This window comes from Tenrec ecaudatus, chromosome 4, assembly GCF_050624435.1.
Source record: "Tenrec ecaudatus isolate mTenEca1 chromosome 4, mTenEca1.hap1, whole genome shotgun sequence".
In the NCBI taxonomy this organism is placed as follows: Eukaryota; Metazoa; Chordata; class Mammalia; order Afrosoricida; family Tenrecidae; genus Tenrec; species Tenrec ecaudatus.
This window is the reverse complement of record NC_134533.1, coordinates 7,012,337-7,031,714: the sequence shown is the minus strand read 5'-3', so window position 1 is coordinate 7,031,714 and position 19,378 is coordinate 7,012,337. Positions and strand designations below refer to the sequence as shown.

The following is a 19,378-nucleotide window of genomic DNA, read 5'->3' as shown; positions in this document are numbered from 1 at the left end:
CCTGACAGCAGCTGGTGGGCGTGGCCCTGTTCCCAAGGCGGGGCTGATAACGCTGGAGGGCGTCAGGGCCGCGCCGGGATGGGCGGGGCCTGCGGGCGGGGCGGGGCCTGCGGAGCTGGGGCGGGGCCTGCGGAGCTGGGGCGGACCCCGGCTCACGCAGTCGCGGCGTGGGGGGTGGGGGAGTTGTTCTACCCTGGGAGGCAGTGTGTTTAGACCCGCAAGCAGCTCCGCATCTGTTGCTCATTACAGGATGACAAAGAGCGGCTCCAGGCCCCCTTCCCCACTCCCATCCTCCCCTCCAGTGGCCATGCATTAACTCCTTCCTGCCCTCAGGGGGTCCTGGATCCCTGGCTTGGGGTGGCGGGAGGGAATGATTCCCATCCAGGCCGACTTTGTCACCCATTTCTCAATGCTGCGCCCGCATCTCCTTCCAGGACCTTGGCATCTGGGCTGCCTCCGGATCCCCACTCCCTGTTAGCAAACCTCCCTGGCGGCGCCTCCGAGGTTAAGGGCTTGGGCAGAGCTGGTGGAGGAGTCTGGTTTGAGTTAGGGAACGTGAGAGCTTGCGGCTGGGGCGGGGGCGGAGGGGGGGCGGTGCGCAGCGCTCCCTCGTCCGCGGCCCCCTGGTTCTTTTGCAGCGCCGGCCCTCCTCTCCTGGTCCCGTGGGGCCCAGCCCAAACCTTCCAGTCCCAGCCTGGCTCCTAAGGCCAGAGGGTGGCTCTGGGAATGCAAGGGGGTGCCCCTCCTCGCCAGTCCGGGTGGTCGTGACGGCCCTGCCCGGACTTAATTAGAGGCCCAGAGAGACTGCAACTGAAAAATTACAGGGGTGGCAGGAACCAGCGCCTCCCCCGCCTGGGTCTGCCGCGATTCCCAAGACTGTGCGTCCGGGCTGGGGAGGGAGGCTGCCGGGTCCCCCCAGGCTGGCTCTTTGAGTACCCCCTCCTCTTCCAGCTTCCCGGACACCTCAGACCGGAGCAGCCTGAACTCTGACTCAACTAGGGCTCCCAGACTCTCTGTCCCCTGCCACTCCCAGAATACCCAGAGGAGAGCAAAGTGTGCCCCAGAGGGGAGGGGGAGGTGGGTGCCCCCACTAGGGCATTTCTTCTGGGATCCCTGCTCCCTGCACCCCACCCAACTTGCTGGACTCTGGCCCTACCCCCTTTTCAAGAGCAAGAGGTGGTGGCTTCCAGGCTCCCGTGGGGCATAGTCACATCCTCCATGTCTGAATCCCTGCCTCCACTTCGGGGCATCTGCAGAGGTGGGGAGACAGGTCCCAGAACTCACTATGGCCCCTCCTGCCCCGATCACCCCCAGGTCCAGAGCCTGTCTTTGGCCTCTAGTCTAAACCCCAGTTTGACTGTAGGCCAGCAAGAGCCCTTATTCTAGAAACTTCCCCAGATTTATCTCCACCTTTTTGGGGTTTGGGTAAAATTTTAAAGGAGAAGAGGTACTGGATTGTGCCCATGCCAAACTTCTGCTCTGGGCTCACAGTGTGACCTTGGGCAACACTATGCTGCTGGCTTCTGCTCTCCCAAGAATCTCTGAAGTATTCCGTCCCCCTAACGGGGCTTACCTTCCTTCCTTAGGGACCAGCCATTCGCCTTCCTCAGTCCCTTCCCTTGGGCATCACTGGGGCCAGGAGCTTTGGGTGAGGTTGGCACCCCATTTATTGGAGAAGACCCATCACCCACCCCCTGAGGTCTTGGGGCCTTAGCCTCTCTTCGTTTGTGAGCACCGGGCCGTGAGCAGAGCTCCTTGGAATCAAGTTCTTGCTGATGAAGAGCAGCTTGTGGCTGGGCGGGATGAGCAGGCAGCCCTCTGTCCAGCTGGGTGGCCCGCATGGGTCCCTGGTGCAGCCTCAGCCATGTGTTCAGAGCATACTCTTCCTCCAGCCCTGCAGAGGGTGGCTGCACCCCATCACACACTGGTTCTGCAGGTCGGCACCCCTGAGAGACTGCCGCGGGGGGGCATGGGTTCCGTTGAGTTCTTGCCCCCGGCATGGGTGACCCAGCGGTAGCAGTCAGTGACACGCTTGTTAGGTGCATGGGCGCCGCACCGGGTGCAGTACACAATGCCCAGTGCAAGTAGGACCACGGAGAAGACACAGGTTGGCACCAGCAGGGCCACCAACAACCACCGGTCATCCCTTAGGTTGTGACCGGCCAGACTGATCTCCCCCAGGTCTGTAGGAGCTGCTGTGGGCAGCTGGGAGGCCAGCTTGGGGTCAGCAGCACCTTCTCTTGGGACATGGTAGGCTTTGGAATGGGGGTGTGATGAGCTACTGGATGAGGTTAGGTTAGTGGAGCTTTGAGGGGGGAGGGAGGTAGAGAGGACTGGGGATTGCGTGGCAGCAGACACAGAGGGCACTGGGGGCCTGGGAGTGGTGACCAGAGGGGGCTGAGCAGCTGGAGCAACAGTAAGCTGGGTGGTCTGGGCTCTGACCACCAGAAGATCAGGAGTTTGAGGGGGTTGATGGGCACTGGAGGTGATGACCAGCGGGGCCTGGTTATTGGGACTTGGAGGAAAATATGTGGTGGTCTGGGTTTCAGTGACCTGGCTGTCTTGGGCCACAGGGAATCGGTGGGCAGGAGACAGTTCCGGATGCTTGGCAGAGATAATGGGGTGTTCGAGTGCAGGAGGCTGTGCTGAGTGGGTGGCAGAGCTAATGGGGGTCTGGTGGGCAGAGAGCAGATGTGGATAACTGGCTGAGATTCCAGGGAGTTGGTGGTCAGTGGACAAAGCTGGGTATATGGTAGGGATCCTGGGGGGCTGATGGGAAGAAGCCAGGGATGGGCGTGTGGCAGAGCGAATGGGGGGCCGGCGGGCAGGGAGCAGATCTGGATAGCTGGCTGAGATTCCAGGGTATTGGTTGGGGGACAAAGCGATTATGGGGGGCTGACGGGAAGACACCAAGGGTGGGCGTGTGGCAGAGAAAATGGGGGGTTGGGGTGCAGGAGCCCATGCTGAGTGGGTGGCAGAGCTAATGGGGGTCTGGCGGGCAGGGAAGAGATCTGGATAGCTGGCTGAGATTCCAGGGAATTGGCGGTCAGGGGGCAAAGCTGGGTGCATGGCAGGGACCACAGGGGGCCAGGGGACAGGGGGCCGTGCTTGGCTCGTGGCAGAGATCCTGGGGGGCTGGGGAGCAGAAGGCATTGGGGGGCGTGTGGCAGAGATCACCAGCGGCTGAGTGACAGGGAGCACAGCAGGGTGGAAGGAGACTCGGGGGGCACTGAGTGGGGGCCCCCAGCTGGGCTCTGGTTGGGGCCTCTGTTGTTCAGGAGCCCCTGGGAAACTGGGTCTGTCATCCCGGCGGAAGTCGTTGAGTCCCGTGGGCTCCATCCACGGCATGTCTGGCATGGCAGTCCAGGCCCCATAAAAGGCCTCCCCAGCTTCATCTCTGTTTTCCTCCTCCTCTTCTTCCTCCTCCTCCTCCTCCTCTTCTTCCTCTTCCTCTTCCATTCGCTGTAGCAGCTCCCCACCGACTTCATCCAGCAGCTCCTCCCCAAGCTCTGGAGAAGCCTGGGTTCCCATGGCACCCACAGGGCTGCAGCTGATCCTGTCCACCCCCAGCTGGTGGCCCTCGCTGCAGTAGCACGCGAAGCCCCCTAAGTGGTTGACACACATCTCCTGGCACAGCCCTACGGTCAGGCACTCGTCCGTGTCCACGCAGCGGTGTGGGTCATCCTCAGCTGGCCGGTAACCCAGGTAACAGCGGCAGCTGTAGCCCTGTGGTCCTCCCAGCTCACACAGATGCTCGCAAGGGTCCTTGGCACACAGGTCCTCCTCGCAGCTGCGCCCGTCGGCTGCCAGCTGGAAGCCCTTTGAGCAGCGGCAGGACAGGCTCCCGTCCTCCTCCTCCACGCACTGGTGCTCACAGCCCCCGTTGTCCCGGGCACAGCCGGTGTCTGCGCACAGCGGCGGACGCTGCGACCAGCCCACACCGCCCTCGGGCCGCTCTACACAGAGCAAGGAGGCGCCGCTGCCTGTCTCGCACTGCACGGAAGCCACGGAGCCGAAGGGCAGCCACTGGAAGGCGGTGGAGACCAGGTGGAAGGGCGTGGTGTAGACGATCGCCTCGGCCTGGCCCACCTCCTCCTGCAGCGCTGGGCAGGCGTCTTTGAAGCCGAACTGACACAGGTAGCCATCGAGGGCCAGCGTGCAGGAGCCCTCCAGCCAGCGGTGCGCGCCGCTCCACTCCAGGGCGACGCAGCGCTGGGCCCGACAGGGCCCATTCGAGGGCGGCAAGGCCCAGTTGGTGAAGGCAGTGAGCTGGTCGCCGGTGGTCCACGTGAAGCCGCGCAGGGGTCGCTGCGGTTGGCAATGCCGCGCCAGGCGCTGGAGCCCGATCCACAGCAGCTGGCTGGCGGGGCCCGAGCCCACCAGACTGTGCACTTTCTGCGCCTCCTTGTGAGTCCGCGGCGTGGCCAGGTTGCCCCCCAGCTTGCGGCAGGACTGCCAGGCCGCCAGGAAGCTGCTGCGGTGGGGGAAGAGCGCGTAGCAGCTGCTCCGGTCGCAGGCGGCGCGGGGCTCGGCGGCCTGGCCCAGCGCGGGCACCACGGCCGCCCAGGCCAGCAGCAGGCGCAGCAGCATCGCGACGCCCCCCGACTGGCCGGGACCAGGCCGGCCGCCGCTCTTGACAGGGGGAGGGGCCGAGGCGGGGGGCGTGCCGGGGGCGGGCCTTGTCAGGAGCGGGCTGGGGCGGCTGCCAGCCCCGGGCTCCTGCTCTCCCGGGGGCCGCTGAGCAGGAAGCGGGCGGGCGGGGACCGGGTGGGGGTCCTGGGGGAGGGGCGGGGAGCCGCCTGCGGAGGCTGGCCTGGCCTGCCTTGGAAAAAATCCGCCCTCGGGGGCGGCGTGGGGGTGGGGCGAGGTTGCTACGAAGTGACCCACAGACGTCGGCCTGGGTCAACGACTTGTCGCACTGGGTCAGTCCAGCCGGTCCTCCTGGTGGAAGCCTCCCCTGACCCCCTGGAACCAGTCACCCCTGGGCAAGCGCCCTCGCTGCAGACCCACGCCGGCCTGCAGCTTCTTCCCACGAAGGCATGCGCGCTGACATGCTAAACCTCTTTGGTGCACAAAGATGGTGTGAGTTCTATAGGCCTCCACATATTACGCCCACACCCCCCATCCTGCCCGACGGGAACCTCCAGGTCACTTTGCAGCGAAGTCCTTTAAAGATAAGCCCTAGATATCCTCTCCCAGCGGGAGCTTCCCAGGACCCCGGAGCCGGAGTGGGGAGGCCTACCAGAGCTCTAGGCTGGGGCTGCCCTCTCCACACCGGGCTTAGCCTGGGCCCCCAGAAACCTGGGCTTAGAAGGGGGAGGGGCAGGCATCCCCCAAACAGGAAATGCCTTCAATGCCCCGGGCTGCGGGAGGATAGGGGGTCTGGGGGAGGGGCCAGGGCCCACTCTGGGTGAAGTAGGCTGGCCGTGAGGGGCCCGGTTCGAGTCCATTTATGGGCACGAGCTCACAATGACACATACCCTTGTGTATGACACGGTGTCACGTGTGTGGAACCCTGCAGCAGAGAGCCTGGCCAGGGTCCTCAGCCAGTCCCTTCCAAAGGCCCATGGTTGAGCCCATCCCCCACAGTCCCTGGGAGCCGTTAGGCTGGTTAACCCCTGCACCCCCATTGCACTCTGAGCTCACATTTGAGCCCCAGCCCTGGCCTACCTTCCCACCTTAGCCACTGATCTCTGCTGCGTGACCCGAGAGAAGTGGCTGACCCTCTCTGGGCCTGCATTTTCCTTTATTTACACATTGAGAGTCAAGTGTCCTGGCCTCTTGGATTCCCCAGGGTGATTGTCTCAGAGCTTGCAGTGTTTGCAAATGTGTTTTGTCAGCTGCTGTGGTGAGGCAAATGTTCTTCAGTCTGGAGCACATGGGGTAGGGGTAGGGGACCACCTAGCAGTGCTCTGGCTGGCCTGGCGGACGGAGCCCACACCCTGAGAGCCCAGGGTGCAGGGGATGCTTGCTGTCTGCCCAGGAAGGAGGTCCTTCTGCCAGGTTTCGGCTGTGAAACAGAATTCCCTTCCTTTCCGGAGCAGTAAGTCAACCCGGGGCAGTTCATCCATCCACTGGCTCAGGCCCCAAGCCCTGAGATCATCATGGACTTGTCTCTCCCCCACACCCCATGTCCAATCTCCCAGCAAATCCCACCGGCCACACCTTCCAGAAGGAACCGGAATCTAGCCACTTCTGGACGCCTCCTTTGCCACTTGCCTGGGGCACTATCATCTCCTGCCCGAGAGCCTCTCAGGAGTCTCTGCATCCTTCTGCACATGACAGCCAGCCAGAAGGGCCTTCAATCAGACCCCTTTGCTTCAAACTCCTCCTGGCCTCATCTCCCTTGGGGGGAAGGCTGAGGTCTGGCCCTGGCCTTGGACTGGTGGTCTGCCCAGATCTCTCCTGGCCCTGGCTCCCTCTGCTCCAGGCACTCTGACTTTCAAGCATTTCATAAACTCACAGCCACCCACTTCCACCTCTGCATCAGGGTCTTTGCTCCAACTCCGCTCCCTGCCTCGGGCTCCCTGACCACCACCCACCTCAGGCCAGTGCTACCTTTCCGGCAATGTCCTGCCACTTCCTTCAGGTCTCCCTGCTCAAGCATTCAGAGCCCCCATGGCCCCTGAGACCCACCAACCCCCAGATCTTGCTCCACTTTCCTCCTTTGCATCTGTGGCCCCATCCCTCCAGTCCAGGCTTCCCAGTCTTGATCTTTGCCTTGGAGATTTGTTTGCTGAGGGATCCGGGTTGGGAATGGTAGGTTGTTTAGCAACGGCATCCTTGGCTTCTGCCCACTAGATGCCAGGAGCATCTCCCCAGTTGTGGTCATTAAAAATGTCTTGGGCCCCTGGCAAATGCCCCCAGGGAGGCAGATAGTGCACCCCGTTGGGAACTCCTGCAGCATCCTTGTCTTACCTCTGCTTGATGCCCACCACCTAAATCCAGTGGGACCAGGCTGCTGCTCAGTAGGAGAGGAAGGGCATGTAGGAGTTGCCTCGGGGTGATGCCCTGGCAAGTTGACATTTGCTTGCAACCAGAGCCCACCTGCTCCCCAAAGCTACCCAGCCTTCCTCCATGAATGCAGATCACCCTAGAAAAGGAAGATCTCTGACAATCATCAGCAAGTGGAGGAGGTCAGCGAGGCTCAGAACAAGTTGGTCATAGTACAAGACTCCTCGTCCAGTGCTCTCTGAGCTGCGGCCCCCTGAGGAGCCCAAGAAGAAGTGAAGATGGAGGAAGGCGGGACAGGGCAAGGGCACCACCCAGGGGAAGGTCCTGAGACAGGAGCGCTCAAAATAGGTTTGGAGGCAGCAGTGGAGCTTGAGTGAGGACCATCTAGAGAGGCAGGAAAGGGCATGGGGGAGAGCCTAACAGGAAGGGGGTGGGCCTGGCTTGGAAGGCACTGAGTTGCCCCCCCTTTGGTGGCCAATTGTGAGTGGGAGATGGTCGTGGCCTGAGGGTGGTGGGGGCTCGAGGCCAGGGCCTTTAGGAGACTATTGAAATAGTCCGGGAGAGGGGAGGAAAGCTGGCTAGAGAGCAGGGCAGCAGGGCGGGCCGGACTGGGGGAGGCAGCCTCTGGAGGCTCCTCAGGGCAGGGGCTGGGGGCAGGGAGCCCAGTCCAAGGGTGTGGCGAGCCCAGTCATAATCCGGGCAGTGTCCTGTGCTGGGGCAGCCAAGGGGAGGTTGCAGCCTGTCTGGCGAGTAGATGGGTCAGATTTGAGGTTGGGACCCCCAACCTTGTCAGGGTCGGGAGTTGGTGCAGGGTGGCAGGCAAGGGGACCTGGGGGAAGAGGCTCAAAGGCCAACTTTCACTTGCATTGAGTGGGTCACCTTGGAAATGGAGGGTCCTGCCAACAACAAGGCTTGGTGGACAGAGAATGAGTCCCGGGAAGGCCCCTGGGAGTCCAGTTTGGGCGGGCACCTGGTACTCACTTGTCCTCTCCAGTCCGGAGGAGGTGGGTTGGGGCTGCCCCACATAGGGTGGGCAAAGCATCCCCTGATGCTCTAAGTGTGAAGGGCTGGGGAGCAGAGAGGGAACTGGTTGGGGTCTTACGCTTCCTCCTAGACTGGTTGCCCCTGACTCACCTTGGTACCCTCCAGCCAGCACGAAGAGCATTGCTTACTGGTGCCATGCATGCTTGGATGGATGGCTAGATGGATGATGGGGAGGTGAGAGATGGAAGATGGGTGGATGCAGGAATGGAGGAGATGGGTACGCGGATGAGAAGATACGGAGACATCAGCATAAGCGGGGTTCAGATTCATGACCAGTAGCCCCATAATGAATGTGGGCTCAGGATATAACTGTCTAAGGACTGGAAGGAGCAGGGGCACAGTGCAGGAGCGGACAGCCTGCCCCTCCCCCTCCCTGCAGCCTGTTTTCCCCACTGGGACCTGGCTGGAGAAGGAGGAAAGGGCTAGGGTTGAGGCCTGGTCTTTTCCAAGCTGGACTGTGGGGTTCAGGTCACCTTGGGGAGTGGGGTGGGGGCTGGGGCTCCCTGCTGCTATCTAGGCGCATCTGGGATGAGCTCCCCTAGAGAAGGGCGTGAAGTCCTAAGTGCTCTCCCCAGAGAAGACCTTGTCTTCCCCATCCTGGGACAAGCACAGGCCTGGTGGTTTGAGACGCCCAGTGTGGGTCCATTGGGGTGAGGGGGCGAGGGGCCGGCCAGAGAGGCCTGGTGGAGCCTCCAGGGTGGGGGTGGAGGGCAATGGGGGCGCCCTAGGCAGGCTTCTGTCTGCTGAGCCAGCACATTGCTCTGTATACAAATCACCTCCTCTGCTTGGCCCCTCCCCCAGCTCCCTGCATTTCTAAATGCTTCCTAAACCACCAGGGGCCTTCAGGCTGTCAGGAGGAAGGTCTAATGGGGAGGGCGGGGCGGGGGGGGGCCCCCGCGGGGGAGGGCACAGCAGGAGGTGCCTGCTTGCCTCAACTTGGTGGGAGCCTGGGGAGAAGTGGGCGAGGTCCCTGGGTGGGCAGGAGGTTGGGGAAGAGGAGGGGACACTGGGAGGGAGGGGGTTTTGGGCTTCTTTTTTCCACTGGTAAGAGCCTCCTGTATGCTTGGGGTGGGGGTGGGGATTGGGCTTGGAGAGGGTAGAGGGACACTCTTGGGGAGGTTTGGCACAGGAAGAAGGGGTGTTGTCCAGCCCCAATGGCTTCAGGGGGAGTCCACCAGCTGGAGGGGGAACCCTGTCAGAGAGGTTTGGGAGTGGGCCTGCGTGTGCATGTGTGTGTGTGTGTGTGTGTGTGTGTGTTTGCATAGCCCCGCACACCTGTGCCTGTACTTGTGAGGCAGAAGTAGATGACTGGCCCTCAGATTGGCTCCCAACGTGGGGCCTCGTTGCTGTGCCTCCTGGTGGACAGCTGACCTGACCACCTAGCCACCTGTCTGCCAGAGAGTGGGGCTTGCCCAGGTACCCCGAGGCAGGGCAGTGTGTGAATGGGTACCCAGTGCTAGGCCTCCTAGCCGGGCCAGGCTGAGGGCTCTTGGGCCGAGAGCTACCCCTCAGAACTTCTCCCTCCCTGTGTCTTCTGCCTTGGGGTCCCCAAAGTGATGGAAAGCCAGTGGCGCAAGGCGTGGCTTTCCGTGTGCTCCTGGATGGTCCCAGCCTGCTCTCTCAGAGCTCAGGTTCCTCATCTATGCAGGGAGCAGCCTGGCTATCTTGGGTGACCCACTGGGCCCAGTTTGCTGAACACTGCTTTGGTTTAAGCCCAGTGATCCCCATCCCTCCCAACCAACACCACCAGCACTGGGTGGATGACTCTCTTTCTGCCACACCCTTGCACTGCTACCCCTCCCAGCCCCACCCACACGCTGGACTGTTCTCTGTCCCCCACTTACTTTCTCTTTTTGTCCCACTGCCCCTCTCTGTCCTCAAGGGCCTCCGAGTCTCCTCCTTTTGTCCCTCTCCTCAGGGGCTGTTTTTGCTCCACTGTTCTCTGGTGGGCTTCTCCATCTCTGTCTCCATTCTCAGCCACTTCTGTCCCTCCCCTCTCCATCTTTAGGGTCTCTCCCCCATCCATCTCCCTGTTTGTCTCTGGGATCTCTGGCTTGTCACCACCAGGACCGACCGACAGTCCCTGGGTGGTCCTGGCCTCCCTCCACCTCCCCCACTCCAAAACCCCTACTCCCCCTCACTGGCCCCCTCAGGGCAGGCTGGGGTGAGAGCCAGGTCCGGGGGCTGTGACCAGGCCGGGGAAGGGGAACCCAAGCAGACATGATATTTATGTTAGGACTTCAAAGTGGAGCAGAGGACTGGCGGGGTGGGGGTGGGGTGGGGTGGGGCGAGGGGATGAGGCCTTGTGAGTAGCAGCCAACTGAAGGTCAGCTCAGGCCCCCTCCCTGCAGGGTCTCCTTGGTGATACACACCTCCCTCCCCGTGGGAACCTAAGACCCTGCATAGGAACAGAACAGACTATTTTGGTGCAAAGTTCCAAGATCGGCACTTCCTGTGCCCCCCCTGGCCCCTCCCTGCATCAGTCTTTCTTCCTGTCACCCTGCACAAGCAGCTGGCCAGGCCCCAGCACCCGCCTCGGAGCAGCAGTGGGAGATGGGCGCTCTGGGGTGGCAGGAGCAGAGGGCCCGATCTCAGCAGGAAAGCATCCCTGGCGCCAGGACAGCCTCGTGTCCTCACTCAGCTCTGGCAGAGGCCGTCCCTGGCAGGGCCACTCGGGTCTGTAACCCTCTCAGCACCCTGGAACTCTGGGGCTCACTCTGCCTTGGGCAAGTGACCAAGACAGGTCCTCAAGGTCTCCCATGCTGCCCCTAACCCCACACCCCACTCCCGCCTCAAGAAAGCTAGCTGTTGAGGTTGGGGAGGTGTAGGGTCCATGTCCAGTGTCCAGGCCCTGGGGTGGGGTGGATGGGAGGTACCGACTGTCTCATGCTGAGACTGAGCTCTGTGGTGTCCGGAGGAACCCCTCCCCCCATCCCAGCCAGCACCCTGGCAAGCCCGGCTGCCCCCTTGGAAGCCCCGCCCCCCAATCCTAACCTCAAGCCTTGCTATAGATCCAGGCATCTTGGGTGCAAAGCCCACCCAGACCCCCAAAGTGCTAGCCGCTGGGCTGGACTAGGGCCCCACCCAGACCCTCCCCAGGCGTTCCTGCTCCTGTGAATCACTCAGGCGGGAATCTGATGAGCTCAGGCCACCCCGCCCAGCACTGCCTGCATCTGCCTCCTGCCTGGCCAGTGGGGTCACCACCCCCATATGAGGGTCTGCTCAGCCTCTCACTACCTCCCTCTGAGCCTGCCACCGGGTGGGGTGGATAAGGACAGGGCGGAGAGGCCAGGAGGAGCCTTGGCCCTTGTCAGAGCTCAAAACGATAAAAAAAGATGTGTTGGTGTCTGTGTGCCCATGTGTGAATCTTTGTCTCCGTGTGTGCTTGTGTACATGTATGTGGATGGGGGGGGTTGTGTGTGTGTCTGAGTGGGACCTGGGGTGTGAGTGACAGTTCTGCATGGGTTGGTGCAGTCCCTGTGCAGCAGGCCACCATGTGTGTCCCTGTGTCTGCCTGTCTCTGGGTATGTGGCAGATTGGCCCCAGAGTGTGTCATCGGCTTGTCACCATGTGTCTTCTCCATGTCAGCCTGTCACTGGGAATGTGTTAGTCACGCTGCCTGGGTGGAGGAAGTTTCCGGGGGTGTGCGGATCCTGGCTCTCTGATGGGTGTGTTGGACAGCGGTGTCAGGGTGTGGTTCCGGAGAGGAGAGTCACGTCTGGTCCTGAAGGGGGTGAGCGGCCGAGGGTGCCAGGGTGTCCCTGGGACCATGACAGCAGCTTACACACTTACTGTGGGCCAGGGTGCTTGTGTGTGATTGGGATTCTGAGTCAGGCTGTGGACTCGAGTAGATGTGATGACCCCCCTCACCCCCATCATGGCTGAGTGTTGCCCTAAGGTAGCCATTGGAGGAGGGCTGTGGATGAACTTGAGTGATTCAGCGTTCAGAGTGCCCACTACAGGTCTCCTGATGTCCCTGCATCTCCGAAGAGAGGTCTGAGTGACTGTGTTCCCTCCAGCCAGGACCTCCCCTTGGGCAGCCTTTAGTTCCCCACTAGGGCAAGACAGAACGCCAGCCTCTGGGCCCCGCCTGGGGTGCATTCCTGGGTGGGCAGACCCTCCCGCATTCTTAGGACCCTGTCCCCATGCTCTGCTCTCTGTGGCCTCCGCAGGGAACCAGATCGCGCACAGGGCTGGGAAAGGGACGCGCTCGCCCCCGCGCGGCAGCGATGGGCGGTGCGGCACATTCGGATCCTTCTGCATCCAGTTAATCAGTGCCTGTTCCGGGCCCGGGTGTTAGCTGGGAACAAGGCCGGCTGGGGAGGTTGACAACAAACACACGTGCGCCTTGGCCCTTAAACAAGCCACTCTCCCCTCCCCCCAGAAAGTCTTGGTGGGTGCCCTCCTCTGAAGAATGAGACCACCCTTAGACTGGGTTACGGAGTCCTGGCAGCACTACCCAGGGAGCTTTGGGTTGCTAACCACAAGGTCAGCAGTTCAAACCCACCAGGTGCGCCCAGGGAGAAAGAAGAGGCTGTGGGCAAAGTCTCAGAACTGTGCTATCGGCTGGATGCTGCTCATGGGAATCGACCTGGTGGTGGCCTCCCATCCTGCCTGGAGCACCACTGTGGTCATGATTTACCCAAGCTGGCCCCTTGACCAACTAGAAGACCCAGGCTGCAGGCCAAGCCCCAGCAGGGGGGATGGGGTGGCAAACCTTCATTTCCAGGCCAGGGATAGGGCTGGGGAGGGCGTGGAGAACGGGGAGGCAGGGGGCTGTAAAGAACTAGCAGAGGTTTCAGAGGTCAGGAACTAGCTGCTGGGCTGGCCAGTTCCCAGGAGACTCTCTCTACATCCGCTCCCTGAGGTTCTCCCAGAACCCCCTGCAACCACTCCAGGTCCCCCTCTGGGACTGAACCGGGCACATCATGCGTCTGGATCCCAGAGCCCTCCCTTCCCACAACTTTCCCAGGAGCCCACCTCGCTCTTTAGTATCAAACGCCCACCAGCAACGTTTATTAAGCACCCACACAGTACGCAGGCCCCCTCGGAGGCACTGGGAGTAGGGCGGGGTGTACAAAAGGTCGAAGGGCCAACCAGCAAGAAGCCGGGGTGGGGGTAGGGGACAGGGGAGGAAGGGCGGCTGGCTGGCACACCCACCCCTGGGCTAAGTGGTGGGACTTGTCCGAAAAGCCAGTGCCTGACTTTGCTCAGTGTCCAAGGGGGACTCCGCGGAGAATGGTGGGCACCCTCTCCCATATCAGGGATCTTCTGGCTGACCCCCTTGAACGCTGCCCTGCCAAGGTGGGGTTGCCTAGTGACTGCAAGAGTTGGTAAGGCCCAGGCTGTCCAGCTGCTCCCAGCCTCCGCTCCCCTCCCAGTCAGTCACTCTAGCAGCTTCCCGGCCCGGGGGGAGGGGGGCACCCCCCGCCCCCCCGCTCGGCCAAGGGTATTTTCTGTGCAGATGCACCAATTGCTCTTTCAAGGGAGCGCGGTGGCCTCGGGGATGGATTTCGTTTTGGTATAGATAGACTTCAGGGCCCCGTTTGGGTTTGGGAGGCCCCAGTAACTTTCTGGGTGACATCTTGGGGGTCACCTTTCTTTGCTCAACCTTGGGCTGGTCAATAAGCCAGGCCCTGCCTTCCTAGAAAAGGACTGAGGATTTTAAAGCCGCCCTCCACCACTGTGAGCTCCCCCAAGGATGCCGACTCCCCCAGCTTGGGAAAGTGTCTTGTCACCCAGTGAGAGCCCTGGGGCCAGGGAAAGCACCACATCCTACCCCCCTGTGGACATTGCAAGCCACACCTGCCTGGGGCTGACAGGGTAGCCAGGTCCTCCCCCTTCACAGATGCAGACCTTCAACTGGGCTGAGCTGGGCCGGTAGCTCTGCCCTGTTGTACCCTCAGGGGCAGATGGAAACAGAATCCTTCGCCCCCCATGGCTGTCAGCTTGAGCCCTGCAGGGAAGAGAAGGACCAGAGGCAAGGGCACCTGGCCTGGGGCCCCCAGCCCCTCAGGAGATGGGCTCCAAGATAATACCACACAGAGGGGTGCTTGCAGACCCAGCAGAGGGGCCTGGCAGGGTGGAAGGGGAGGCTGGATACCTGAGGCTCAGCAGGGCTTTCCAGCAACCCAGAGCCCCAGTGGCCCCTCCAGCCAGCCCCAGCTACACCTCAGCCTCTGGCTGCTCCGACTCGCCAGGGCTTTCCGGGGCCTGTCTCTCCCCTCCCTCCACAGTCCTCTCAGTCTCCTGCCCCTTGTCTCCAGGGCTGCCTTTGTCCTCAGCACCCCCATCTCTTGGGGGTCGTTCCTCCTCCTCCTCCTCCTCCTCCCTGCCCCCTGCCTCCGGTGCCCCCCTGCCCTCTCTCTCTCTTAAAGTCCTGGGGGAGGTTCCCTGGGCCTCTGGCCACTCTGCCCGGCGGTAGACCAGATAGCCGGTGGCGGGTAGTTGATGGGCCAGGGCTCCGGGGGTCAGGAGGGCATAGCTCTGCTCCTTGTAGAGGAAGAGGCCAAAGGTGTCCGGCTGGGTCACTCGGAACTTGGTGGCGCAGAGCTGGTTGAGGGTGGCAATGGAGGCCCCTGGGGGTACAGCCAGCGTCTTGGATGTGCAGCCACTCCTGGGGTCCTGATAGGCCACTCGGAGGAGGTGCTAAGGCAGGAGGAGTACGAATAAGTCATCAGTCCAGTCTGGTGTAAGGTACATCTGACTCTTATGTCTTGGCTCCGTCAAGACAGGGTGAGGTGCCTGTAACTTGGGTGTACAGCTAACTGTCCGAGGCTTGGGGGGTCAGATACGTGTAAAGAGGAATCTGTGGAAGGGAGTGAGGTGGCTGGGTGACTCACTCACAGGCTCCAGACTTTTCCAAGCCTGACAATGACGACATGTTTAACTGACCTGACCCTGCCTGCCTCAGGCGCCATTCAAAACACTGGCCTGAGCATTTACTCAGCCCCCGGAGGTGGGCACAATGAACCCACTTTACAGGCCGGAGCACTGAGATGCAAAAGGTTTGGTAGCTTGCTTGCTCAAGGTGCCTACCAGCAGGAAGCAGCAGAGCCTGGATATGAACATCGACTCTAACAACCACGTCTAGACATTTAACAGAAGCCAGGACGGTGCTGTTGGCAGGAATGGAGAGGCCAGGGGTGGAGCCTGGCTCTGAAGACACGCAGGTGGCCAGGGCTTCAGACCAGGTCCTTGCCTGGTGCCTGGCTCTGTATGTAGGAGGGGAGGACTGGGGTCTGGAGGCCTGAGCCTATCACCGGTCCCTCTTTCCAACTCCCAGTCATGTCTGCCCCCAGCCAGGCTGTACAGATTCACAGGACAAAGGCCTGAATGTGCCCAGTACAGCTATCCCATCCCTCCTCTTCCTGGTAGGGACCAGCCCTTTGTCCTCACTGTCTAGGCTGACAGTCCTCACCTACACAGCAGGGTGGGGCAGGGTGAGGGCTCTGTTACCTGGAAGCTGTGGGTGGCCGGCAGGCGGCGCTGCTCCCAAAGACGAAGGGAGCGCTGCAGCTCCTGGGAGGGGCTGAGGGGCAGGGCAAGCGCCTGGTCCAGGCCGCTCAGCAGGGCCAGGCTGGCGGAAAGGCTGGTCAAGTAGTAGCCACCTGGGACACAAGACAAGGGGGAAGAGGCAGCTCCAGCTCACGTCGAGCCCCTGCCCAGCCAGAGTCCTGAGACAGAAGGCAGGGGTGTCCTCACCCTCTCCGGTGAGCAAAGCGGGGTCCAGCAGCTCTGACATGTACTCAGCCTCCAGCAGAAGGTCAGGAAGGTCGCACTGGGCCAGGACCAGGCTCAGCAGTGGCAGGAACTCATCTGCGCCCGCACCTTCCCCTGTGGGGACACGAGGGGGAGTGGCAAGGCTCCCAGCTCCTGTCTGGGGTTAGTGCCTGTGGAGGCTGGACTCTCCTCCCCCAGGGAGATTCCTAAGGCCACCAGGTGGAAGGCGCTAGGGAAGGAGCGCCTCTTCTCTGGGCGGCAGGGGAGGGAGGGGCGCACCCTCTTGGGTCCTCAGGGCCGTGTAGAGCAGCTTGCAGGCCTGCAGGAGGCGCTTGATCTGGGCACTGGGTGAGTAGGCTCGGAGCAGCTGCAGCAGCTTCTGGCGCACCTGCTCTATCTCTGCGGGGGAGGGCAGGCTCAGGCGGGCTCCGAAGGCTCCGGGGCCCTGGGCCCGGGCCAGGCGGAAGCCCTCGGCCAGGCGGCCCAGGGAGTTGTTGGCAGAGAGCCGGCGCCGGAGGCGGGCCACCAGGATGGGCCGGAGAGGCTTGAGCACGGTGCGGTGCAGAGACTTCTCCAGCACATGCTCTGTAGAGGAGACCCAGGTGGTCAGGGAGCCAGGACTTTGAGTGGGGGCAGCACGGGGCGGTGGGCAGACCTGGGAAGGGTGTGGGAGAGGCAAAGAAAGGAGCCTGGGGCAGGCCTGGAGTAGGGAGAGGCAGGAATGGAATTCACTTGAAAAGAATGGCAGGGGGATTTGTGAAGCACAGCTTAGAAGCTGGGAGGTGAAAGGCCGGGACGGTGGAGAGAACTGAATGGGGCTTGGCTGGGGTGGGATCCAAAAAGAGGCGTAGGCGCTGTGGGTTAGTTTTGGGGTTGCCTAACCACAAGGTTGGTAGTTCAAGTCCTTGAGAGAAAGATGAGGCTGGCTGCCTCCCTTTAAGATTTTCAACCTGAGTCAGCATCAACTCAATGGCAGTGGGGTTTGGTTGGGTTTGGGCTGAGGTTGGGACCCCCAGTGAGCCTCACCCAGCCTCACAGGCGGCAGCAGCTTCTCAGGCCCCAGTTCAGCACTCAGCATGGCCCGGGCCTGGCTCAGCGCCTCTCGGACGACCTGCAGCTCTAGAGGCTTGGGTTCCGCCCGCACCTGTGTCAGCAGGTCCTGTACCAGTTGGCCCACGGCAGTGTGGCGGTCCCCCACCAGTGCCGCTGCCACCCGGCCCACCTGCCGCTCAGGAGCCAGCAGAGAGCAGAAAGCGGAGCTCATGGAGCGGAACAGGGGCCGGTGGTGGTGGCGGCGCCGGCCCAGCCCGGGGGAAGTGGCTGAGCTCCCTAGGGTCCCTGGTGGTGCCTCCTCCTCCGAGCTGCTGGGAGAGCCACAGTCTAACTCTTGGAGAGAGGGTAGGGGTGGGAGGCTCGTGCTGGCACCCCCTGGCACCCTGTAGCCCACCGAGCTCTCTCTCCGCAGCAGCTGCCGAGAGGGCAGCCTGTCTGGCTGGGTGGAGGCAGCCCCAGGCAGCACGGGGACAGGGGGAGGTGGCACAGCAGGTGGAGACAGTGGGCTGGAGGTCTCCGTGGACACGCGCACTTTGAAGCTCCTCTTGAACTTCTCCCGCTTGGTGGGGCCCAGGTCCCCTGGGAACAGGGGGTTGAAGAAGCACAGGGCTGCTCCGGTGGGGCCTTGGTCCGGCTCTTCAGGGGAGCTGGGCTTCAGCCAGGGTGGCAGGGGGCCTCCCCTGGGGTCCTGCTGAGCCTTTGCGTTGAGGGCGGAGCTCCAGAACTCTGGGGGAGAGAGGCCACGTGGAGGTCCACTCGTGGGAGAGGCCTGTGGGTCTCACTCAGTGTGCCCACCTATGCTGCAGGTGCGTGGCAGGAGCGCCCTTACCAACGCCCAGATGGGAGATGGCCTCCAGCTCCTTTTGGGTGGCTGCCTGGTCAATGGCTCTGGGGAGCTGCAGCCGTAGCAGAAGGATGTCCCTGGGGAGTAGTCAGGAATGAGTGGGGGCTTTCTGGGGTGGGGGAAGGCCTCTGGGTGACAGGCTCCCTTGGGCAGACTCACCGGCTGTGGCAGTAGGCGCAGATGAGATGCACCAGGTCTGGGAAGGTGAGCTCTGAGCCTTCCAAGGAGACACCTGACAGATGGGAGGTCAGGATTCCCCAGGGCCTCCTACCCACCCGCCACTCCCAGCCCTGGCTGCAGGGGTTCGCCCGCTTACCCCCTGGCCGCTCCAGGATGTAGTGGCTAGCAACGAAGGACGGGCCGCTGGCCTCTGGCAGCCGCACACACAGCGCTTGGCACCGGCGTGTGTTGGATTTCCGCACGAGGAACGTCTGCGGCGGGGGGTCGGGAATTGGAGACTCAGTCCCCCAGCCCCCGTCCAGGCCGCGGGACAGTCTCCCCAGGACGCCTGGCACTCACCCCAGGGGGCTCGGTCCGCAGCATGTGCAGGGCGGCCGCCGCGTTAGCCCGGAGCTGCAGCCACACGGGCCGCGTGAGCAGCAGGCGCTCTCGGAGGCTGACTACGCGCCCAGCCCGAGGCGGCCCGCCTGTCGGTGCCCCTGCGGCGGCGGGCACGTCGTACAGCGGGTCCGGGCAGGGTCTGCGGGCGGACACATTGAGCAGGACCAGCGGGAGGACCCCTGGCCAGCCCCCTCCCTGCTCCCTCCCTCCGGCCACCTGCAGCCCGGCCAACTTCACTAACTTTGCGCACTCCAGCTGCGCCATAGCCGCGGAGTCCACCGGGCCGGGGTCGCCCAGGGGGCCTGTGCCCGGCTCCACAGGGACCTCCATGGAGGGAGCTGCGAGGCTTCTCGCCGGCCGCCGGGACACAGGAAGGGAAGCCAGCCCCCAGGCACCGACACACATTCCCGGCGGTGAGTAACACTTCCTGAGGGCGGTGCGCCCCGGCACACCCCGCCCGTTAACTCTTGTGTGTCCACTGCTGCCTCTGTTCTGGGCCGGGGCGCAGGGCGCTGGGACCCCCACCAGGTTAGCACCCTGGCTGCGGGGGGCCACCTTCGGAGCGCTCCCTGTAGCACCGCCGGCCCCCCTAACCACACCTGGTGGGAATGGGTTGCTTGGGGCGGAGCTCGGTCCCCGCCCTGGAGGCACCTTTCAGCCTTCCCGTGGGCAGTCGCTCGTCTTTCCCAGGCCTTGAGGTCAGCCTGATGGCAGAGCGCCGCCTTCTGGCCGCAGGTGACTCACGCCAGAGGGCGGAGGGATTTCAGGTTGCCATGGAGAAAAGATGCCGGTCTCCATGGAAACGAACCCCTTGGCTTAACTGAGGCTTCTGGGGGTGGTTCTAGCACTCAGTGCTAAACAAGGGGGTGTCTGGCTGCGAGGTCGCCGGCACATGGCTGCTGCCGGCTGCCTCCCACGCAGGGGCCCTGCCAATCTGCGGAGCGACCAGGCAGGTGCAGACATGACGGTCTCTAAGCACCGCGCCCAGCACCCTTCCCCACCCCTGGCCACGTGCTCGGTGCCCTGCTGGCAGCCACAAGCTGCTGACTCTGCTCACTGGCTCAGGGCTCTGTGGCACCAGCAGTCCAGGGCCCAGGCCCCACCCTTGAGTTCAGGTTCTTTGCCCGCAGGTCTGAGAGGAAGTAGCCCGTCAGGGTCTCAGACTCTCCTGAGGGGCCCGCTTTCCCATGTCACGTAAAT

The 19,378-nt window shown here is 62.7% G+C and overlaps 2 protein-coding genes across 2 annotated transcripts; both read right to left on the bottom strand.

Moving 5' to 3' along the window:
• Positions 1–1,649: 1,649 nt before the first annotated feature.
• Positions 1,650–4,618, bottom strand: CD248 (CD248 molecule). The gene has a single exon (XM_075545350.1). It carries the CDS (start codon positions 4,588–4,590, stop codon positions 1,918–1,920), a length of 2,673 nt encoding a protein of 890 aa, XP_075401465.1. The 5' UTR covers positions 4,591–4,618; the 3' UTR covers positions 1,650–1,917.
• Positions 4,619–12,985: 8,367 nt separating this feature from the next.
• On the bottom strand, positions 12,986–18,929 carry RIN1 (Ras and Rab interactor 1). Its single transcript, XM_075545346.1, has 10 exons — positions 18,420–18,929; positions 18,137–18,317; positions 17,934–18,048; positions 17,777–17,849; positions 17,603–17,694; positions 16,747–17,499; positions 16,000–16,305; positions 15,703–15,834; positions 15,457–15,608; positions 12,986–14,646 (listed from the first exon to the last, which is right to left on the bottom strand). Exons 1-10 carry the CDS (start codon positions 18,581–18,583, stop codon positions 14,164–14,166), a joined length of 2,451 nt encoding a protein of 816 aa, XP_075401461.1. The 5' UTR covers positions 18,584–18,929; the 3' UTR covers positions 12,986–14,163.
• Between the last annotated feature and the right edge of the window lie 449 nt (positions 18,930–19,378).